This window comes from Tricharina praecox (assembly GCF_024521635.1).
Source record: "Tricharina praecox strain CBS 144465 chromosome Unknown BZA05scaffold_11, whole genome shotgun sequence".
NCBI lineage: Eukaryota > Fungi > Ascomycota > Pezizomycetes > Pezizales > Pyronemataceae > Tricharina > Tricharina praecox.
The window spans coordinates 730225-749640 of NW_026250413.1; the positions used below are offsets into that span (position 1 = coordinate 730225).

Sequence of the window (19416 nt, forward strand, 5' to 3'; positions counted from 1 at the left end):
CTCCGCACCTGGGCGTCACGGTCGCCGGGTGGAGAACCTCTGTACGAAATATCCAACCCGTTCTAGCGCAGGATGGTACTTAGCCTGCATGCGCACATCACCCCACTACGCACAAGGAAAGCAAAGCACTCTCCCCCCTCTGCGTGAAGTGCCGAGTCAGGCCCTGTGAAGCTGGGACGTCATCGTTAGTAGAATGAAATGCGCAAACAGAACACCAGCGGTGATCGAGGGCGGGTAACCGGGGCTGGAATGCGGGAGCTGTCACTGGTAACTATGGTAGTATGGTGGCTACGTCAGGCTTATGCTACGACTCCGTGAGTGGTATAAAGTCTCGACGGAGCTGGAATCTCGTCGATCCGTCTACATCCGAAACTCTGCTCCCAGCATCAATCCCTCCTGTGAGTGTTGCCGCCGGGACCGAATAGCTAGCCCCGAAGACTCCCAAAAAAGCATTGTGATAATCGTCAGATATACTACCGAGTGCGGCATACCCTTCCCCATGCACCCAGCTCCATCATAGGTACCTCGCTTTGAATCCCCATATCTATGATGGCCGTAGTTGGATACTACTCAGGCGATTCGTCGCAACACATCGATTCGTCACTAGGGGAAATGCGTGTCTTGTGTCTTATATTACACCTCCGCCCGCACCTCCCATAACCCCCTCGCCATCGCCGCCGTCCCCATATCTTTGCGCAGAAGACGCTGTGCGCAAAAGAAAAACAGTAAACCCAAACAGAAAAAACATAGACATAGAATATGAAACGAAGAAGGGTGAAGAAGAAGACAGAAAGGAAATCGAGCCACCGTGTATCTACTCTACCATCTATCACGCAGTAGCCGCGTATGCCGCCTCACCACCAGAAGGATCCGCCTCGATTCCCTCCTTCTGCATTTTTGCTGCCGAGCACCGGCCCATGGTCGCACTGCTCCTCGAGATCGCATCGGTGAAGTAGAAGTTCTCGATAACCTTGGTGAGCGGTGCGTTGGTGGGCTTAGAACCCCTGTTAGAGTCCACCAGTTGAACTTTGTTGCCGACGGCGCTCATGGAAGCAGGCTCGACGACATCGTAACGTGTCAGTGCCGGCGAGATCTCCTCCATCCGGTACCGCACCTGGGCGAGTGTGTCGTAGGGGAGCTGAGCACCCAGGAATTGCGATGCCGCTCGGATGATCTTCCAGTCCTCACGTGCGACACCGGGAACACTAGTAGCAGCGCGGGTGAGCTGCACTCGACCCTCGGTGTTGACGTAGGTTCCAGACTTCTCGGTGTATGCCGCACCGGGGAGCACGACGTCCGCGTACTGTGCACCTTGGTCACCATGATGGCCTTGGTAGATGACGAAGGCGCCCTTGGGGATGTCGGCCGGGGTGATCTCGTCAGCGCCGAGGAGCCAGACCATCTTGGGGGTGGTTTGCGCAGTGGTGGCAGAGGGCGGGACGAAGCCGACATCGTAGGCGGCACCACGTGAAGCGGCCTACAGAGCACGTTAGCAAAGTTTACATCATATCCATACATCACACATACTCGCTGCAAGACGTTGTATCCGTTCCACTCGGGTGTCAAGAATTTGGCCGAGTTCCTCTCCAAGAATTGTCCAACCATCTCGTACATGGTCTTGGCATCGGCGTGCTCGGTGACACCGCTACCCATGATGATCATGGGCCGCTTGCCAGCCAGAAGCTTCTTGCCGAAAGGCCCAGCCAGAGTCTTCTTGAGGGCAGCGGCATCGGCACCGAGGTGCTCGTACTCGAAAGTGCTCTCGAATTGCTCTCCAACAAGTCCGACTTCCAGGTCCGACCGCAGCCACTGCTTTCGAATTCTCGCGTTCAAGACAGCAGCTTCGTGGCGAGGGTTGGTGCCGACAAGAAGGATAGCATCCGCCTCCTCGACTCCGTGGATCTTGGAGTTGAAAAGATAGTTGGACCGGACGTCGATACCGTGCGCCGGAGGGGCACTACCGTTGGGCTGGTCGAGTGCAAGGTTCTCGGATCCGAGCTTGTTCATTAGATCCTTCAGCGCGACCAGCGATTCCGCCTCGACGAGATGTCCAGCGATTGCCTTGAACTCGTTGCCCTTCGGTGCCAGCTTTTTGTGTGCCGCCGCGATCTCGGACATTGCCTGCTCCCAGGTGGCAGGAGCGAAGCGGTCATCCTTTCGGACGAGCGGAGTCGTCAATCGCTGCGTCTTCAACCCATCGCATGCAAATCGTGTCTTGTCGTTGATCCATTCCTCGTTGACATCGTCGTTCAACCGGGGAATAACACGCATCACTTCCAATCCCCTAGCGTCCACCCGGACGTTAGATCCCAGAGCATCGAGAACATCGATAGTCTCCGTCCCCTTGAGCTCCCACGGCCTTGCACGGAAAGCATAGGGCTTGGAAGTCAAGGCACCGACGGGGCACAGATCGATAACATTGCCGGAAAGTTCCGAATCGAGGTTTCTCTCGAGGTAGGTACCAATCTGTATATCATTTCCACGACCCGTAGATCCGAATTCCGGAGCACCGGCAATGTCGTTGGCGAATCGGATGCACCGAGTGCAGTGGATGCAACGGTTCATGGACGTCTTGATGAGCGGGCCGATGTTCTTGTCCTCGACCGCACGCTTTCCGGTGATCTCGTGGAAACGGCCGCGGTCGGCTCCGTAGCGCATCGACTGGTCCTGGAGATCACATTCACCTCCTTGATCGCAGATGGGGCAATCCAGAGGGTGGTTCGTCAACAAGAACTCCATCACTCCCTCGCGTGCCTTGTGCACCACCGGCGAATTCGTCTTCACAACCATTCCCGGCTGGACGGGCCTGCGAGACCAGCAGTCAGATCAATGTCGTATGTAGAATCAATGATAGATCGCCCGTTACCATGCGCAGGATGCCACCGGCTTAGGCACTCTTTCGACCTCGACCAAGCACATACGGCAGTTGCCGGCAATCATGAGTTTTTCCTACATGCGTGGGTTAGATGGAGGAGGAGCAAGAATCTGCAACGCAGCCACATTGCAGTGCGCGGGGGCGGGGCGGGGCGGGGCGGGGCGGGGAGTGGCGGGGGGGTGGCGGTAGTGGGTGGACCACATACATGGTAGCAATACCGCGGGACGGTAGCGCCGGCTTTCTCGCAGGCCTGGATGAGCGCCGCTCCCTGCTCAATCTTCACTTTCTTGCCATCAACAGTGATCTCGACTTCGGCGGCGGTTCGTGGTGTGGAGGTGAAAGTTCTCTTGGCGGTCGAGGCGAAAGTGCGCGCCGGCTTCAAGCCCCGTAATAGCCCTTGCCGCATCATCGTGAACTGAGATCGCGGGGGGTAGACAAAAGGAAAGGACGAAATATGGTTGGGGTCGGGTTGGTGGGAGTGGTGGCGGCGGAGGGAAGGTCTTGAGTGGAGATTATTTGATGTGGAACGGAAGACTAGAGTTCTTTGATGATGTGAGGCGATTGGAAGCCCCCCGTCATCCGGCGGTTGCTTCGTTGGCGCAGCCAATCACTGGCGGACCTTAGAAATCCACAACAGCACTTATGTACATATATTGCGGGGTCGACAACTCGAGAACATCAATGAGTAGAATAACTATCCCCAATGACAAATCACAGGTCACGACAAGACAAGACGCAGCTAATGGACGAGAATAACAGGATGACAGAGCGAGAGCAAATATTCTCAATCGATCGGGAGAGAATTGGCCACCCAGCACCATCCGAAAAGGAAACCATGAAACCAAAGACCAACGACCACCAAAGATCCAGAACAGTCAACCACAAACAATTAGCCCAAGAAACTCACAAAAACTCGGAGAGAACACAGAACTTTTCACGGAGGACCCTCCTCTTTCCGATCGGACTGTCAATTCTGGGAGGCGGGATCCACTTCTCACCATCCACTTGTTTGGAATGCGTCCATCCGCCATACAACAATTGAAAGGACTTCGGCGAGATCCTGTATAGCACCTCATCCTTACTGAGAGCGGTCGCGGGCCGCCATCCGCTACCCATCGAGTCCTCGAACATAACACCCGCATAAAACTGGCCGAAATAGCACAACCCTTCCGCATGGAGCGGGTGAAGATCCTCGCCGTCCGAGCGGACAACGATCACGCTTCCAGCGGGGTTTTCCCATCCTCCTCGTGCCCAGCCCCACCAATCATTCTCCGGATCATCGACCAAGTGGAGGAACGTCACGGCTTGATTGCCGCGGTTTTTCCCCTCTCGTCCAACTTGGGCTGGGAGCTTCCTCAGCCCGAGCTGCATACCGACCCGCGTCGATAGTGGCGGAACCGTGTAGCGATGGTCGTTAATACTGGGGAATGGCACTTCGACAGCTTCATATTTCTCATGTCCGAAATTATCCACGTCGTCTTTGCAGTTGATTCTCACCCCCTTGACTACCTTCCTCGCAGAGGGTTTCTTCGCCGACGCTTAAAGCCTTATCCGTATTCGAGTCAGATCCGGATTCGGGATCTGCGGGCGAGACGAGGTAATCCACCACGTCCCGTAAATCTTCAATGGTGACATCGAAAAACTGCGAGCTAGGTCGGTCACCGCCCACCACAAAAACCGGACCCGCCCAATGGCGAGTAACCCTCCCCTTCGTAGCAGCAACAACACCCATGTTCGGTTCGACAGCGTCCAGGAAAGACTGGTTCATATGCCACAGCTTAAGCCCCCTCTTCGACGGTCGATTGCGGATCTCATTGTCTGCGATCTCGTGGATGCGCGCTGGACGGACGTGCGCCGACAACTCCGACCGAGTTACCCACAGGAACCTGACCAAAGGCTCGATGTTGGTCCCTGAGAAGCAGATGACCCGATGCACGTTCTTTCGGCCGTTCGGCGCGGTCTGGAAGTCTTTGTACTGCGGGCAGAGCAGCTTGTGCGCGCTCCAGTCTTCCTTCTGACAAGGCTTGCCGCAGTACCACGCTCCGGAGCACCGCGAGCAGCGCAGTGTGGAGGGCTTGTTGCACACGGTGCACTGTCGTTGTTCGGCCCCGAGCTTGGCCTCGTGTAAGGAGGTCTCCATCGTGGTTGGTCTGCGTGGGTTCGGTAAGGTAAGGTGAATCGGTCAGCGGTTCTTGTAACTGTATCAATCGTCTTCTGGAATCGAGATGGATGGCGTCCTCGAGCAGGCTGGTGTCGAGAAGTGGGGTAGTTCAGCTCTTTCTTCCAGCCTCAGGCAGTGCTACCTTCCCGTTTACGGTCCGCCGGTCGTTGGCGATTGCACAATTGCTGCATACGAGCTCCAGAGCCATCGGAGGTGGCAGACAACACCACCGTCAAAACGAAATATTCTTCTGAACTGACATATGTTTACCACTGCATAATCGAATCGTTCGCAATATTAGACGGTTGAACCTTGATCACGAGCAATAGATGGACGCACCTTTGCTGCGCTTGCCACTTTGATCCAAATTCTCAATTCTCAATTCACACAAGGGACATATGTGACGGAGTGGAACACATTCATGAAGCACTGTAGATTGATAGATGGAAAAGGTGCAACAGAAGGTATCAATACGCCAGCAAATATATGTCAAAACTCCAGTAACCCATACCATCATTACTACACACGTCTCTCCTCCTCCTCCTCCTCCTCCTCCTCCTCCTCCTCCTCCTCCTCCTCCTCCTCCTCCTCCTCCTCCTCCTCCTCTTACTTCCCTGCGGCCGCCATCTTCTTCAACCTTACCTCCGCCGCCTTAGCCATCATCTCCCTCCTACTCTCAGCACCACCCGCCGGCGCCGCAGTGGGGGTCACAGTCTTCCTCCCACCCCCACCGAGCGTATGCGTGCCGCCACTCCAGCTCGCCCCACGATCCTGTTCCACCCTCCTCTCCGGCGGGGGCTCATAAAAAGTCTGATTACTCAGCGCCCTGCCGCCGGTAGTCCAATCATCCCTCTCGATCTCCTTCTCGAGGCGCCCACACAGCTCCCAAAAGTCCTTATCATGGTCGCCGAAGACGTTATGCGCGAGCTCGTGGGCGATCGTCTTCCGCACGGTCTTGTAGTCGCGATATCCATCGTACGCATCGGTGCGCAGACGCACCTCGATCAGCGCGCCGCGGTTGTAGTTGCGCCCCAGCGTCCGCGAGTTCGTGTCCGTGTTGCCGATCGGCTCCATTTCTGCCAGCACCGGGACCGTCCACTTGTACCGCCGCATCACGGATCGCACCCCCGCGTCTGACCGGATCCGCTCCAGGTATTCCAGCGCCCGGGACGGGTTGGGCAGGTGCGGAAGCGGCCGCAAGGTCGTGAATGTGTACATGTCGTTCGAGGAGGGCCCGGAGGGCGCGGGTCGCGCGGGTGGTATTGGTGGTGCCATGGTGGTGGTGGGTGATGCGAGCTGGATGGAGGTTGCGACGGAGGATAGACGGGAGGTTTATAGCGGCCGGTGCCGTGGTCGTGTTGTGGAAGCTGTATTGCGAGGCCTGCGCCACGGGCCTGGGAGCTTCTAGATGTTGGTCATGACGTACATTAGTAATGCGCGCTTGCGGTTCACCCGCCTTAGATAAGGAGGCAGGGATGTGCAACTTTACGGGCGAGTGATTTTTGCGATAACTGCGCCATTCGTCCTGGGCGGCATTGGCCCACTCAACCGGGGAGTACATCGCCGTCCTTCACCGCCATATGGGCTGGTGACTACGTCTTTGTCTGGGCTATGAAGATCTAAAAGTGACTGGCGAACTTTCTCGATCGCGATGAATGCGAATGATATCTTATGCACTTCTCCGGCAAATAAAACCCCACTGTCATTAACCTTCCAGCTTCTCCGGAATCGGCTCCGAAACCACATTTCGGAATTGAAGGCAATGTGACCAGTACTTGGTAAGCCTTTATATATCTTTAGGCAGTTCTATCGAGTTTTGGGTGATAGATGACACAGCTTAGGCGCTGCAACTGATGCTTCGTGGAGTGTCCCATCAGCCGGCCTGACAAAGCAATACGACTGTAGACGATCACTCTGACTCGCTATGTGCATAAATTAAGTATGCAAGGTACTTTGGAGGGAACAATAACATTCCCGCTTTCCACTCCACTGAATGCTATATAATCCCATCTAGATCATGACCTACAACTCGACCACCGGGTGATATCTCGTGCACATGACCAACAGCAACCAGCCATCATTCAAGGGTTCGGAATCAACCCAGCGGGACTGGATAACAGACTCAGCAGACCTATCCGATGCTGTTATAGGTACCGCCAACAGATCTCAACGTTTTTCTAGGTATTCAAGCTGGAGATCATAATCCGATGCGACACCCATTGCCTATCACTCGGTGGTTCTACCTACACAAATAAACACTGGGAGTGTGCAAATTGCAGGGTCTGCGGGATGTATGCCATAGGTGAGAAGTTAAAGGTACCGGGGGATAGTATGTATCGCGATTATACGGGTGGACCAAAATGAGAATCGATAGGTGCTGTTACTGTGCTTTGCATTTAACCCTCGCCACGGCCCACGGAACAGGCGGGAAAACATCCGGAGAAGCTTTCCGTTGTGGTGTTGACGTCCGAAGCAAAAGATTTCCTCAGAGAGCCTGCCAGAGCCTTCTAGCTTCCCGTGCTACCGCACCCGAGGTCGCGTTTACGAAATCTAGAACTTCTAGACGCATCTTCGACAAGCGAGTGATTGCTCATGGACCACATTACCCCTGGTCGTTTGGGCTGGCGTCCCGGCGCGCCACAAATCCAGATGGCATGTCATACAAGGGTCACACCCGCCGGCCTATCGCCTTTACCCTCATCGCTGGGCCCGTCCACTCTGTCCTCTTGGTCCCAAAATCACCAGGTCAGGAACCTCGCTTTCATTTTCTTTGGCTTATAATCGCAACACATCGCATCGCATCTGTCCCCGAGCTCGAGCAAGCATCATCTGCAGCTCGGCTTGAAGCGTGCACGCACACACTACACTTGGAATCTACCCCCGCATCGCGTGGAACCTACATACGCAATACCTAATACCAAATAAATCCGCACTTGGCGGCTCAGAAGCATGGCAGGATCGACCAAGGGTAGCTCGACGGGAGCTGGAGCTGGAGCTCCGGAATTCTCAGCAGCAGTGCGCAAGTCAATTCTCACAACTCTGTTCTTCTCGCTACTGCTCGATCTGGTATGTAACTTCGTTGCGGCGCCTTCCCGGCGGAAGCTTCAAGCTAATGGAACGTGCACCTCTAGCTTTCGTTTACTCTGATCCTCCCGCTGTTCCCGCGCCTACTCGACTTCTATCGCTCGCAGCCCAACAACACCCTGCTGGACAGCATCTTTACGTTCCTCAACGCCTTCAAGCAATCGTTCCACCGCCCGATCAGCTCGCGCTTCGATGTGGTCCTCCTCGGCGGTGCCCTCGGCTCGCTGTTCTCGTTGCTTCAAGCCATCGCCTCTCCCATCATCGGCGCCCTGAGCGACCGCTACGGACGCCGCACAGCCCTCCTCTACTCGATGGCCGGAAACATCGCGTCAGTGGCGCTGTGGGTTTCGGCGAGCACCTTCCCGGTGTTCCTGGCGTCGCGCGTAATCGGCGGCCTGTCGGAGGGCAACGTTCAGCTGGCAATCGCGATCGCAACGGACGTATCGACGACCGAGAATCGGGGACACACGCTCGCACTCGTCGGCGTGGCGTTCAGCATCGCCTTCACGCTCGGGCCGATGATGGGCGCGTACATGAGCAGCAAGACGCTGAGCCTGGAGAATCCGTTCATGACCACTGCGCTGTTCTCGCTGGCGCTGTTGGTGGCCGAGACGTTGTTCCTCTACTTCAAGCTTCCCGAGACGCGCAGGACTCGCACCGAGGAACAGAAGGCTTCTGCGAAACCGGTCGATTCGAAGGGACTGGGGCTGCTCAAGTTCACGCACCTCGCCTTCCTGCTGATCTTCTCGGGCATGGAGTTCTCTCTGCCGTTCATGACGTACGATCTGTTCAACTACAGCTCGGCGCAAAACGGCCGCGTGCTCGGGTTCATTGGTTTGCTGGCATCGCTGCTGCAGGGCGGGTTCTCGCGTCGTGCGAAAGCGAGCGTCGTCGCAAAGATTGGGCTCGTCAGCTCGGCGCTTAGCTTCTTCCTCCTGGCGAAGACCAACAGCCAGGGGATGTTGTATCTTGCGGCTGCGTTCTTGGCCGTCACGTCGGCGTGCGTCGTCACGGCGTTGAACACGCTGGCTAGCCTGCGGGTGGGTGAGGAGAATAGGGGCAGAGGCATGGGCGAGTTCAGGAGTGCCGGTACGGGTTTTCCTTTCTTTCGTTCAATCCTTCTCATTTCCCCTGGCCATTCGATGTATGTTGTTGGTGGTGGTGGTTGGTTGGGATGAGTCCCAACAACACGTCACACATAACCACAACATTCAGCCATGTAGCTCAGCTCGTGGCACCTGGGGAGATCGGTCTAGTAGCACCTCGCTAACGACTTTGAATAGGACAAATCGGCCGTGCAATTGGACCCGTACTTTTCTGTAAGTCACACATTTCAGCCCTTCCCCCCCTCTACCCCACATACTCCGTTACCGGGAAATTGCGACGGGATTGTTGCACTCGGGAGATGATAAGGGAGATTCAGATGGCTAACGAGGCGTCGATCGGTTTCCACAGGCTCGCTCTATTGGTGGGCTGGCAGGGACGCTGCGTATATCACTGGCGGAGTCGGTATGTCGTTGTTGACGGCGGTGGCGTGGAAGGGGCTGGTCGACCCTGCGGCGAACGTGGAGGAGATGAAGACGAAGAAGAAGGCGTAAAATGGTCGTTCTCCGGTGGAGAGATTGGGTTCAATTCTCTACATAGATGCTCGGCTTGTGTCGGTGTACTACCTATACAAAACACTATCCACGCGGTCGATGACAGAGCCGAGTGACAACTGTGACAACTGTGAGAACTTTGCCACCCACAAACAGCATGATTTCCACAGCCCACGTGTACTATGCACTCTACCGTACATACTTCAGCCCCCATGAGATCGAGATCGAAGTCCCACATATCCTGCACTCGCCCGGAGGGAGGGGAGGGGGGGAGGGGGAAGGGCACATATTCACGGTGTTTCGCCGACGGGAAACACGAAGCCTCGCACGCCTTTCCCCTCCCTGCTCACACCATCCCTATCCCCTCGCTCCGGTTCACGGGAATAACTATCATAGTACCGGCAACGTCCGCCGCCAACGACGACGACTCGTCGAGCCTCGCCGCCGCCGGCGGCGTTTCACCGGGCGGGGTCGGGGGTTGGGGCGGGGGCCGAGTGGCAAACTGCACAGGCGCTTGAGGTTCGAAGTTTGAAGTTTGGACATGGCGAACAGAAATGGAAATGGAAACAGGAATGGAAACAGGGACGGAAAACGGAGATGGAAACATAAACGGAAACGGAAAACACCGCAGGCTAGAATAGATACGAGTACTCCCAAGTCCTAAGTACGGTACGGTATCTACGTTCTGCTCTGCTCTGCTGGCAACGTCGCCAGCGGTTGTCGGAACCCGCTGGCCTCGTCGCCCCCCATCCCTCCCCCCCTCCCCTCCTCCCCCCCCATCCCACCCTCAACTCTCAACTCTACATACTCTACATGCTCGTACCGTAATATTGAAACAACGCCCCCAAAAGCCCGCAGACGCAGACGCGGTGCCGTGCGGTGCGGCGTGGTGTACCATGTGGTGCGGTGTGGTGCACCGTACCGCACCGGACGTACCGTGCTGTACTGGTGTGTACTGAGGGGCGTGTACTCTCCGGTACCTACCAGGTACTCTACATACTTGCCCAGGTACTTGCCTATCGATACCTCGCCGCCCATGCCCATGCCCACGATGCATCCATCCATCACCGCCAGGCTCCAGCAGACCAGCGCTACCGCCCGCGTCTACACATGCTGCATACAGATACACATGTTACGAGCTCTAGATTACTATCGTCCCGCACTAGAACCTTCTTCGTTCTTTCTCGCCCCGCAAGGCAAGGCCAGGAAGGAAGGAATCAGCAAAAACCGGAAACCCCAACCACCATCGGGTCGGGACTTGGAAGATCCTGCAAGCGTGAATTGTTGAAACTTGAAACACGGGGCTTGTATGTACGAGTGTGTACATGAAGGTACATACGGTACTTTCTTGCTTGTTTACGAGGTACATATGGACATGCGGTATGTACCGTATGCATACATGATTTGACGGGGGGGTTTTCTTCTGCTTCTTTTTTTTCTCATGTCCATTTTTTCCATGGTTTTTCGTGATTTTTTTTTCATTTTCCGATGCCATGGTTGACTGGTTGACTGATGGGGGAAGGGGACGGGACGGGATGGTGAAACTGAGACTGCTTGAGACTACCGTACTCGATCGAGTAGCCCGGCGCCGGCTCGGGGATGTTCGCCCACGGCACGCAGGCAGGCAGAAGATTGGTGGGCAAGGCAGGCAGGCTGATGCAGCAATGCCGGTGGAGCCGAGGCGAGGCTGCACTGGAGAATACGAGCACCTGCATGTGTGCACTCTACCTACTCAGGTACCGTATGTACTCTTACATCTGTACATACGCCGTGCAATCTCGAGTTGCAGCCGAGTGCTTACTATTACTATTACCGAATCTACCGAATTTACCACACGCAAGGCTTCCGGGACGAATACGGCACATACGTAACAACCCAAGTAGGAACGCAGTGATGTCTGCCTGAAAATTGTCCAAGGGACCAAGGTCAGGACGGAACCGTGGAACTTCACCGCCCCCCGCATCCGGACGGATGGGTGGATGGGTGGATGGGAAATTCGTCTCGTCACGTCGCCGCCCCCCCCCGTGGGCCATGGATGATGGGGATGGGGATTCTCTTGCTCCTCATGCGCACGGACGTATATTGGAACATGCCGGTACATATGATGAGGTACTCTATACATTGGCTCTGCCAAGCAGACTGCGCATTTCTGCGCGGGAGCCTGGGAGTCTGCGAGCCGGGGAGGCGCGGTGGCTGTGTGTGTGTGTGTGTGTGTGTGTGGCTGTGGGTGGGGGCAGGTGTCTCGTCTACCGCTTGCGAAGTGAAGTTCGAACGGGTGGACTGTGGAGGTGCATACCGTATATAGATGCCTGAATATGTATGATAGGTACATAGAGTACCTATGAGGTGGGTATGGCGTGAGTATGGGGTACCTATCGGCGTCTCGGTGTCTCGGAATACACGCTGGTACCGTGGTCATGGACTCGTGGTATGGACGGTAACTATTATTACTGGTATAGGTACTATCGATTGAGGATGAAAATGTCCACGACTCCACGGCACATAATCGGAAGTGACATCAACCGAGCCACTCAATCCTCAACCCTCGGACGGCGACTGCGAGCGGTCGGCCGAACGACAATACCCAAGTACAATACATAGAGTACCGCCGTTTCCGCCGCACATCATAACCATCTCCCGAGCCTCGAGTCCCGAGTCCAGAAACAACGGACCCCATAGTCACACCGCAGACTGCAGTCCCACAACTCCGCCGCTTCGCCCACTCCATAAAATACTCTTTCGCCAAACGTCGAACGATGCGGCGGTGGACCGTGGGCGGCCTCGCTGCTGAGATAGGTACCAATGCGGGGATAGGTACGTGCCTTGCCTATTAATGGAGTGCTATGTATAGTAGTAGCTGGGCGGAGATGTCAACGGGCGGACATGTCAAGATTCAACGGGGACACCTACCTATGTCTCATCTACCGCTGGTTCTTTGGAAAATCATCCCTTCGTTGCTGCCGGTATTTACATATCGGTACATACAGTACATACCGGTATCTTGCGGATGATCGTGGATAGTTATGCTCATGCTCCCGCGGTGACAGGCCAGCCGGACTCCAGACTCCGGCTACCGGACACCGGAATGATGTTGCTGTCCGGTGGAACCTGCGGGCTCCAACTTCCACTTCCGACTTCCGGCGGACGGTGAACGGTGAATCTGTAACCGTCAATACCGGTATGTATCTATTGGTATTTGTGCTTCTTGGTAGCGGATTTTCAGGAGTATACATACCGGTACTATCACAGTATGTATACCCAAGTACATACCGGTACTATCACAGTATGTATACCCAAGTACATACCGGTGCTATCACAGTATACCCAAGTCTAGGTATGCCGGTGGTACTCTGTGTAGGGCTGAATTCGAACAGAAAGGGTATTTTTGGTTTGATCTTTGAAGTTTTGTCTCTCAGGTTTTGTCTCTCAGATTCCAAGTTGCAAGTTGCAAGCTCTAGGTTTCGACCGCAGGCGTAGCTGGCGCTGTCTCAGACCCTTGGACTCTCAGATTCTCAGACTCTCGGACTCCCAGGAGCTCAGATGCCCAGGAGCTGCACATGCCGTAGATACGGTATGTGTGGGATGTGGGATGTGTATAGTGTGTATGGTGTGTGATGTGTATGGTGTGTATGATGTGTATTTACTGGCTATTACCTATGATAGGTAGTAGCTATCCCTTTGAAGGATGCTGCAGCCTATTCCTGTGCCTGTTCTTGTGCTGTTCCTGTTCTTGTGCTGTTCCTGTTCCTGTGCTGTTCCTGTTGCCGTTCCTGTTGCTGTTGCTGTTCCTGCTCGGCATGCTGCTGTGTGGCTCGTCTGCAGGTACGGCATTGTAGCATCGCATAGCACAGCATAAGCTGCTATTCGTTAGTCAGGTACTGCCGTATCATAGAATACGGTATCAACCAATACCGGGGCCTATCATATGTACCGGGGACCTATCCTATCCTCTGAGCTCTCAGCCCCCGCGGACACCAGTGGGGGGGCTGAAGCCCGACTCTAACTAGATTCTAGTTATAGATCTGGACTGGAGTCTGGACACAACTGTCAACAGTGAACACGAGCCCATCGGGGGGGAACGAAATTGGCGGAGTTAGGCTCCGCTCTGCACTCCGCACACTTCACTCCGCGCTCTTCACGAGTTATTCCTGCAACAGATGCGATGGACGGAGATGCGATGGAGAGGTTCTCACGGAAACTGCTTGGAAAACATCGAATGCCCGACCAGGAATGGGACTTTGCGCCGGTTGCCAGTCCAGGAATGTACTGGTACCTACAACATTTAGGCACCGTAGCTACTGTACTCACCTATTCTTGCGAGAAATAGGGTATTCTCAAGAACAAGCTCAAGCTCGACGGGGAAGTTGAGTAGAGTTCAACGACACTCACTTCACCCACTCCGCCCCTCAAGCGAGACAAATCATTCCGGCTCCGCTGCGATCCGGGGTTCGATGGATCATAGGGGCAGCTTGAGTTGCAGCCACCAGTCTTGGTGTCAGCGAGGCAAGTCTTGTCAAATCTTGTCAAGTCGCATCCAGTCGATCCGCTGCGATCGGCAGGTGCAACCAGTTGCCAGGCATTTATTTTCTTATTTTTCTCATGTATTTTTCTTATTTTTCCCAGGCATCCTTCCTTCCTGCGGCCTGCGGCCGCACGGACAACTGCGGAGGAAGAAAGAAAGAAAGAACGAAGGCGTGCAGGAATGCGAAACGCAGAGTCTCAAATTCCTGCTGTGCTGTTCTGCTGTTCTGCTGTTCTTTTCTGTCACTCCGTCAGCGAAAAGGGGGGAGAGGCTGAGGGGCGGGGAGGGGAAAAGAAACATGATGGAGGGGGAGGGGAGGAGGAGGAGGAGGAGGAGGAGGAGGAGGAGGGGGAGGAGATGGAGGAGAGGGAGACGAGACAGTAATTTCCCACCACGTTGCGGCGAGGACGATGACGATGACGATGACGATTACGGTGACGATGGCGCTGGCGATGATGGCGCTGGTGATGATGCTGCTGCTGCTGATGGTAGTGCTGCTGATGGTAGTGCTGCTGATGGTAGTGCGCGCGCGCGTGCGGGTTCTCGTGAAGAAGAAGCAGCTGCGTGGAGCTGCGTGACGGCCGACGAATGGACTTTCGGAATCGGAACCGGCCAATCAACGTGTTAAGGTGCGGGGGACGCAGGTACCGTACATGGAGTACATAGAGTACGAGGCGCGCGGAAATGTCGATAATAATAATACCGTAATGTGTGGCAGGATTTGGATTTTGCCATCTGCAGACTGCAGACTGCAGGTACGACGATGGAACTCTCAAACTCCAGTTGTGGATGGTGGATGGACTTCCACTCGAAAGTCAGCTTTGCCATGCATCTGCATGCCCGGTGGAACTCTCAAACTCCAGTGATGGACATCCACTCGAAAACCAGCATTTGCCATCTGCTGCCCCGGCGATGCCCTCACAAGCGAGAGAGGGCCACTGGACACTCGTTCCTTCCCTCCGGTGGCAACTGTACTCTAGAATACCGCACTCCAATTACCTACCACCGGTACCTATGCCATGTAGAGTACAAAGTCGGTGATGATGAGGTGTTTCGGTCCTCAACTCGTGCGTATACCTACTCTACCACCAAATATCTACATACTCCACCGACTCGACTGATCCATGGCCTACTACTAGTATCTAGTAGTAAGCAAACACCGAGACACAGTCGATTGATCGAGATTGCAAGTCCGCATGCCGTTTCTCGACCGTGATTCAATTTCCCGGTAGAGTACCTGGATATGCAGTTAGAGTATCTACATGCTTGTTGGTTCCCGCCCAACTCGCTGCAAGCCATGGCCAACCTCTATGTACCCAGGTAAATGTAAGTACCTGCTCGATACTCTATGCTCTCCCCAGGTAAACCAACCAACCAACCAACAACTACTCTACCTACCGGTGCACACTCGACATAACTACACGGAATACACAGGAGGTGAACACCATCCGTCCCAAGTTCCCAACCTGTCGGCGAAGACGTCACGCCTCACGAAGCCCACCCCCCCCCATTCTCCGAATAGCCCGGGTTGCTCATTTCCCTTGGGCCTTGGTGGTCTCCCCGAGGAGAGTCGTGACTGGATGCGTGGCCCAACTAACCAGTTCGTTACATAGTAGCGGAGGAGCGGATCGCATGCCACGCGGAATCTGGCTGCACCGCCGGTTTCCCCACGGAAAACAGGGCTGGAAACAACATCGTCAGTCTTGGCTGGTCGTAGTTGTGGAGTACCTAGAGTATCGTCCATGTGCATAGACAAGAAGTTAGGCAGAAGATTCAGGGCATGGTTCGAAGATTGCTTCCGTCCGTCCCTCGTATGTATGGCACATATCATATGGAGACGGCTGTCCCCGCCTTGTTGGGCCCGTGGAATACATGTTCTCACTCCATGTATGTAGAATTGGTACTCTATGTACTCGTACTCTTCATATGCATCAGTTGCCGGGACACCAATCTACCTGAGAAGTAGTATGCAGATACTCTAAAATGCGTCCCGGACATCACACCCTCGTGTACGGTAACTGCCTGGTATCACCACCATCACCACCATCACCACCATCACCACCATCACCATTGTCGCCCGTCCCGTCGGTCCCAAGTTACAGACATACGGGGTTGTCCTTCTGTCCCGTGTCTGTCGATCGCGAACGGAGTGTTTCGATGCATCGTCGTGATGGCTATCTAAGCACGTATCTACATACCTATCGGGGTCAACTCCCTATCGCAACCACCATACTACTTTTTTTCTTCCATGGGGAAGTGGGTTTCAACTCCTTGAGGGGATCTCCTGGTTCCTGGTACCTGAATACCCAATTTCGCTAGTTAGTCCATAGTTGAGTCGAGCTTAGAAGGTTCGCCAACGGAGCTGGGCACTGGGCAGTCGGGCAGGGCAGGGGGACGCCGTCCGCAAAGGGGGTCGACATGTAGGTGAGAGCAGGTACTTGGGTACATACGGTACTTGGGCTTATGCGCCTACCCCTTCAAACAAGCTCACAGCAAAGAATGAGAGAAAAAAAAAGTCTTGTGTTCTCCAAGAGACGGCGGCCTGAGCCCCACGCCGTCGTGTCTTCGCGCCTGTGCCCCCCCTATGTATGTGCTAGTGCTATAAGCTCGAGCTCGCATGGGTGCCACTGCTCTATGTGCCAATAAGCGTCTGGGTCCCTGTCGTCTGCAGGAACCGCTCAGGGTGTGTCGGCCTAACTCCCTCCCCAATCCCTCCCCCATCCCCCCCCCCAATCCCCCATCCCATCCCCCCCTCCCCCAGCTCCTGAATGGCTGCCCGTAAATTGGGGTATATATGTCTCTCCAGCTCCCCGCCTCGTTGCTTCCATTTCCCACCACCAGACGTCCACCCCGTCCTGACTTTGCATCCCAGCTTTCGAAACAGCAATCACTCTCTCAGTGCTTTTCCCACAGCTGCTCGTCATTCTTTTCAATCCTCCAAACTGCAAATTCAATCCCCACAACCTCTACCCCCAGAGAATTTAAAGCAGAGCTTTATTTACAGTCCTTCGACTCGAACCCGTCTGTCCGCCCTCCTTAATCCCCGACAACAACCCGGGCCGTGCCTTCATCAGAACAGTAAATCAAATCGAATCACACAAAATGCGTTACTCTGCCCTCACCGCTATCCTGTTGGCCGCTACGGCCGTCGTTGCGTCCCCCGCCGAGAATGTCGAGCGTGGTGTCGACTACTACGCTGCCGAGACCACCTGCACCGATGCCGAGCTCCCCGTCGTGACTGAGTACTACCACGAGTACGTCACCAAGACGGCCGCTCCCGTCATCAAGACCAAGACCGTCCGCCGTAAGAAGACGCGCTACGGCACCGTCAAGACCAAGACCTACACTTGGCAACCCGAGCCTACTACCTACGCTCCCGAGCCGACCGTCACCTACGCTCCCGAGCCCACCTACGCTCCCGAGCCGACCGACGAGGCCGAGCCCACCTCCAGCGACGCGCCCAAGGCCACTGGATCTCCCGTCGAGCCCGGCTCCTTCTCGGAGCAGTGTCTCGAGGCCCACAACACCAGGCGTGCCGCCCACGGTGCTCCCGCTCTCGTGTGGGACGATGAGTTGGCCAACTTCGCCCAGGGCGTGTCTTCGACCTGTGTGTTCGCCCACTCTGGTGGCGCGTACGGAGAGAACTTGGCTGCTGGCGGTGACGGAACCCCCGAGGAGTTCATCAAGGGATGGTACGACGAGGGTGTTGACGAGAACTACGACTACACCCACGGTGGCTTCTCCGTAAGTTTTACCACTCCGATCGACTCGTTTCTTCTTCCGGCTCGCTAACTGTTGAATAGATGGCCACTGGTCATTTCACCCAGGTCATCTGGAAGGGAACCACCCGTCTCGGATGTGCCACCGTCGCCTGTGGTGATCTCGGAAACTTCTTCACCTGCGAATACGCCGATGCCGGTATGTACCCCGTCCCATCCTTCGAATCGCCCCCTCGAAGCATAAAACTGATTCATGATTTTTTCCGCAGGCAACGTTCAGGGACAGTACCAGGACAACGTTCTGTACGCTCCCGTGTAAAGCCCCCGTTCTTCTCATGCGGGCTGAGAGGTTCTTTCGTCGCATATCGATATCCTGTGTGCGTTTTTTGTTGTTCCATAGCTGTACATTTTGAATGTCATTTTGGTTGTTTCTGGAAACGATTGAGTTTAATGCGTAATCCTATCACCATTCGTAATACCTATCCTATACATCGGTACTTGAGTACCTGTCCTGATGTCCCAAGTCGCAACCCCCTGAGCCACTGAGTCTTGATGTTTCCTGTAGCCCAATAGAGTATTCTATCTGCCTCTGGCATAGAACACCTTTGGTTAGCTTCTCTCGTTTCTCCGATTAAGGAACTGCCTTTGCCTTTGCCTTTGATTCCAGCACGCACATGTCCCATCCGCGCACGGCGCACGCACGAACGGAATGAGCGTGAGCCAAATTCCAACCCTTGGCCCCTTACCTGGACCTGGCCCCTATCACGACTGCAGGTCCGCAGTGAGACTCGTGTTGGTGTTGGTGGTGGTATTTGCTTTTTGGGTTGTTTGCTTTTTCCTCTGGCCGACGATCGCAATTCCACGCGCAGTGGGGAGTTGCGATGGGTTCAGCTGATCACGGATACGGCTACTTGCTTGCCTAGCTGCCTATGAGGTAGGTAACAAAGTAGGAGCTTATCTAGAGTTGAGTGGAGTGGAGTATCGACGGCAATCGCTCGTTCGGTTGTCTAGATATGCAGTTTCCGAACTGGCGGGCTGGTGTGCTGGCGGACTGGCGGGCTACCATAAGTACGGCACAGGCCGCCCCCAGGCCGCAGTGTCCGCCGCTGTGCCCGTCGCTGCGGCCGCAGTGCGGCCCGCAGGTCTCGACTCTCGACTCTCACCGACCCGGAGGTCTCGTACTCTCATACTTTTCCTCCACTGAACTACGGTATACCAGTAAGCACAGGGGATCATCAATTTGTTTTGTTTTGCGCACAGCCGAGACGCGCTTATGGGGCGCGGAAATTGCAAGTCGCACGGATTTCGGGGAGGGGCTGTGGGCCGAGTGATATTATGTGTCCGGGTGAGGAATCGTTTCGGCATCCAATGGATGCGCCGGAATACCTACCGACTCCCTGTGTGGATTCGAAGATAATGAAGCGAAGTCTCGAGTGGATCAAGTAGGTACTGTACTG

General features: G+C 55.1%; 6 protein-coding genes across 6 annotated transcripts; 3 read left to right on the top strand and 3 right to left on the bottom strand.

Moving 5' to 3' along the window:
- Positions 1–528: 528 nt before the first annotated feature.
- BZA05DRAFT_473828 (uncharacterized protein) lies at positions 529–3504 on the bottom strand. Its single transcript, XM_051488086.1, has 4 exons — positions 3081–3504; positions 2867–2949; positions 1528–2806; positions 529–1477 (listed from the first exon to the last, which is right to left on the bottom strand). Exons 1-4 carry the CDS (start codon positions 3282–3284, stop codon positions 830–832), a joined length of 2214 nt encoding a protein of 737 aa, XP_051339764.1. The 5' UTR covers positions 3285–3504; the 3' UTR covers positions 529–829.
- BZA05DRAFT_473829 (uncharacterized protein) lies at positions 3502–5015 on the bottom strand (the record flags this gene model as incomplete). Its single annotated transcript, XM_051488087.1, has 2 exons — positions 3502–4317; positions 4385–5015. The coding sequence occupies 2 exons, from the start codon at positions 5013–5015 to the stop codon at positions 3779–3781; spliced, it is 1170 nt and encodes a 389-aa protein (XP_051339765.1). The 3' UTR covers positions 3502–3778.
- A 502-nt stretch (positions 5016–5517) lies between these two features.
- BZA05DRAFT_397390 (WLM domain-containing protein) lies at positions 5518–6447 on the bottom strand. Its single transcript, XM_051483611.1, has 2 exons — positions 5643–6447; positions 5518–5576 (listed from the first exon to the last, which is right to left on the bottom strand). The coding sequence occupies exon 1, from the start codon at positions 6309–6311 to the stop codon at positions 5643–5645; it is 669 nt and encodes a 222-aa protein (XP_051339766.1). The 5' UTR covers positions 6312–6447; the 3' UTR covers positions 5518–5576.
- Positions 6448–7720: 1273 nt separating this feature from the next.
- BZA05DRAFT_397391 (major facilitator superfamily domain-containing protein) lies at positions 7721–9814 on the top strand. Its single transcript, XM_051483612.1, has 4 exons — positions 7721–8102; positions 8168–9209; positions 9404–9439; positions 9576–9814. Exons 1-4 carry the CDS (start codon positions 7986–7988, stop codon positions 9716–9718), a joined length of 1338 nt encoding a protein of 445 aa, XP_051339767.1. The 5' UTR covers positions 7721–7985; the 3' UTR covers positions 9719–9814.
- Positions 9815–13003: 3189 nt separating this feature from the next.
- BZA05DRAFT_397399 (uncharacterized protein) lies at positions 13004–14023 on the top strand. Its single transcript, XM_051483613.1, has one exon. The coding sequence runs from the start codon at positions 13333–13335 to the stop codon at positions 13552–13554; it is 222 nt and encodes a 73-aa protein (XP_051339768.1). The 5' UTR covers positions 13004–13332; the 3' UTR covers positions 13555–14023.
- A 2968-nt stretch (positions 14024–16991) lies between these two features.
- Positions 16992–18448, top strand: BZA05DRAFT_397403 (CAP domain-containing protein). Its single transcript, XM_051483614.1, has 3 exons — positions 16992–17984; positions 18044–18158; positions 18229–18448. The coding sequence occupies exons 1-3, from the start codon at positions 17343–17345 to the stop codon at positions 18276–18278; spliced, it is 807 nt and encodes a 268-aa protein (XP_051339769.1). The 5' UTR covers positions 16992–17342; the 3' UTR covers positions 18279–18448.
- Positions 18449–19416: the final 968 nt, after the last annotated feature.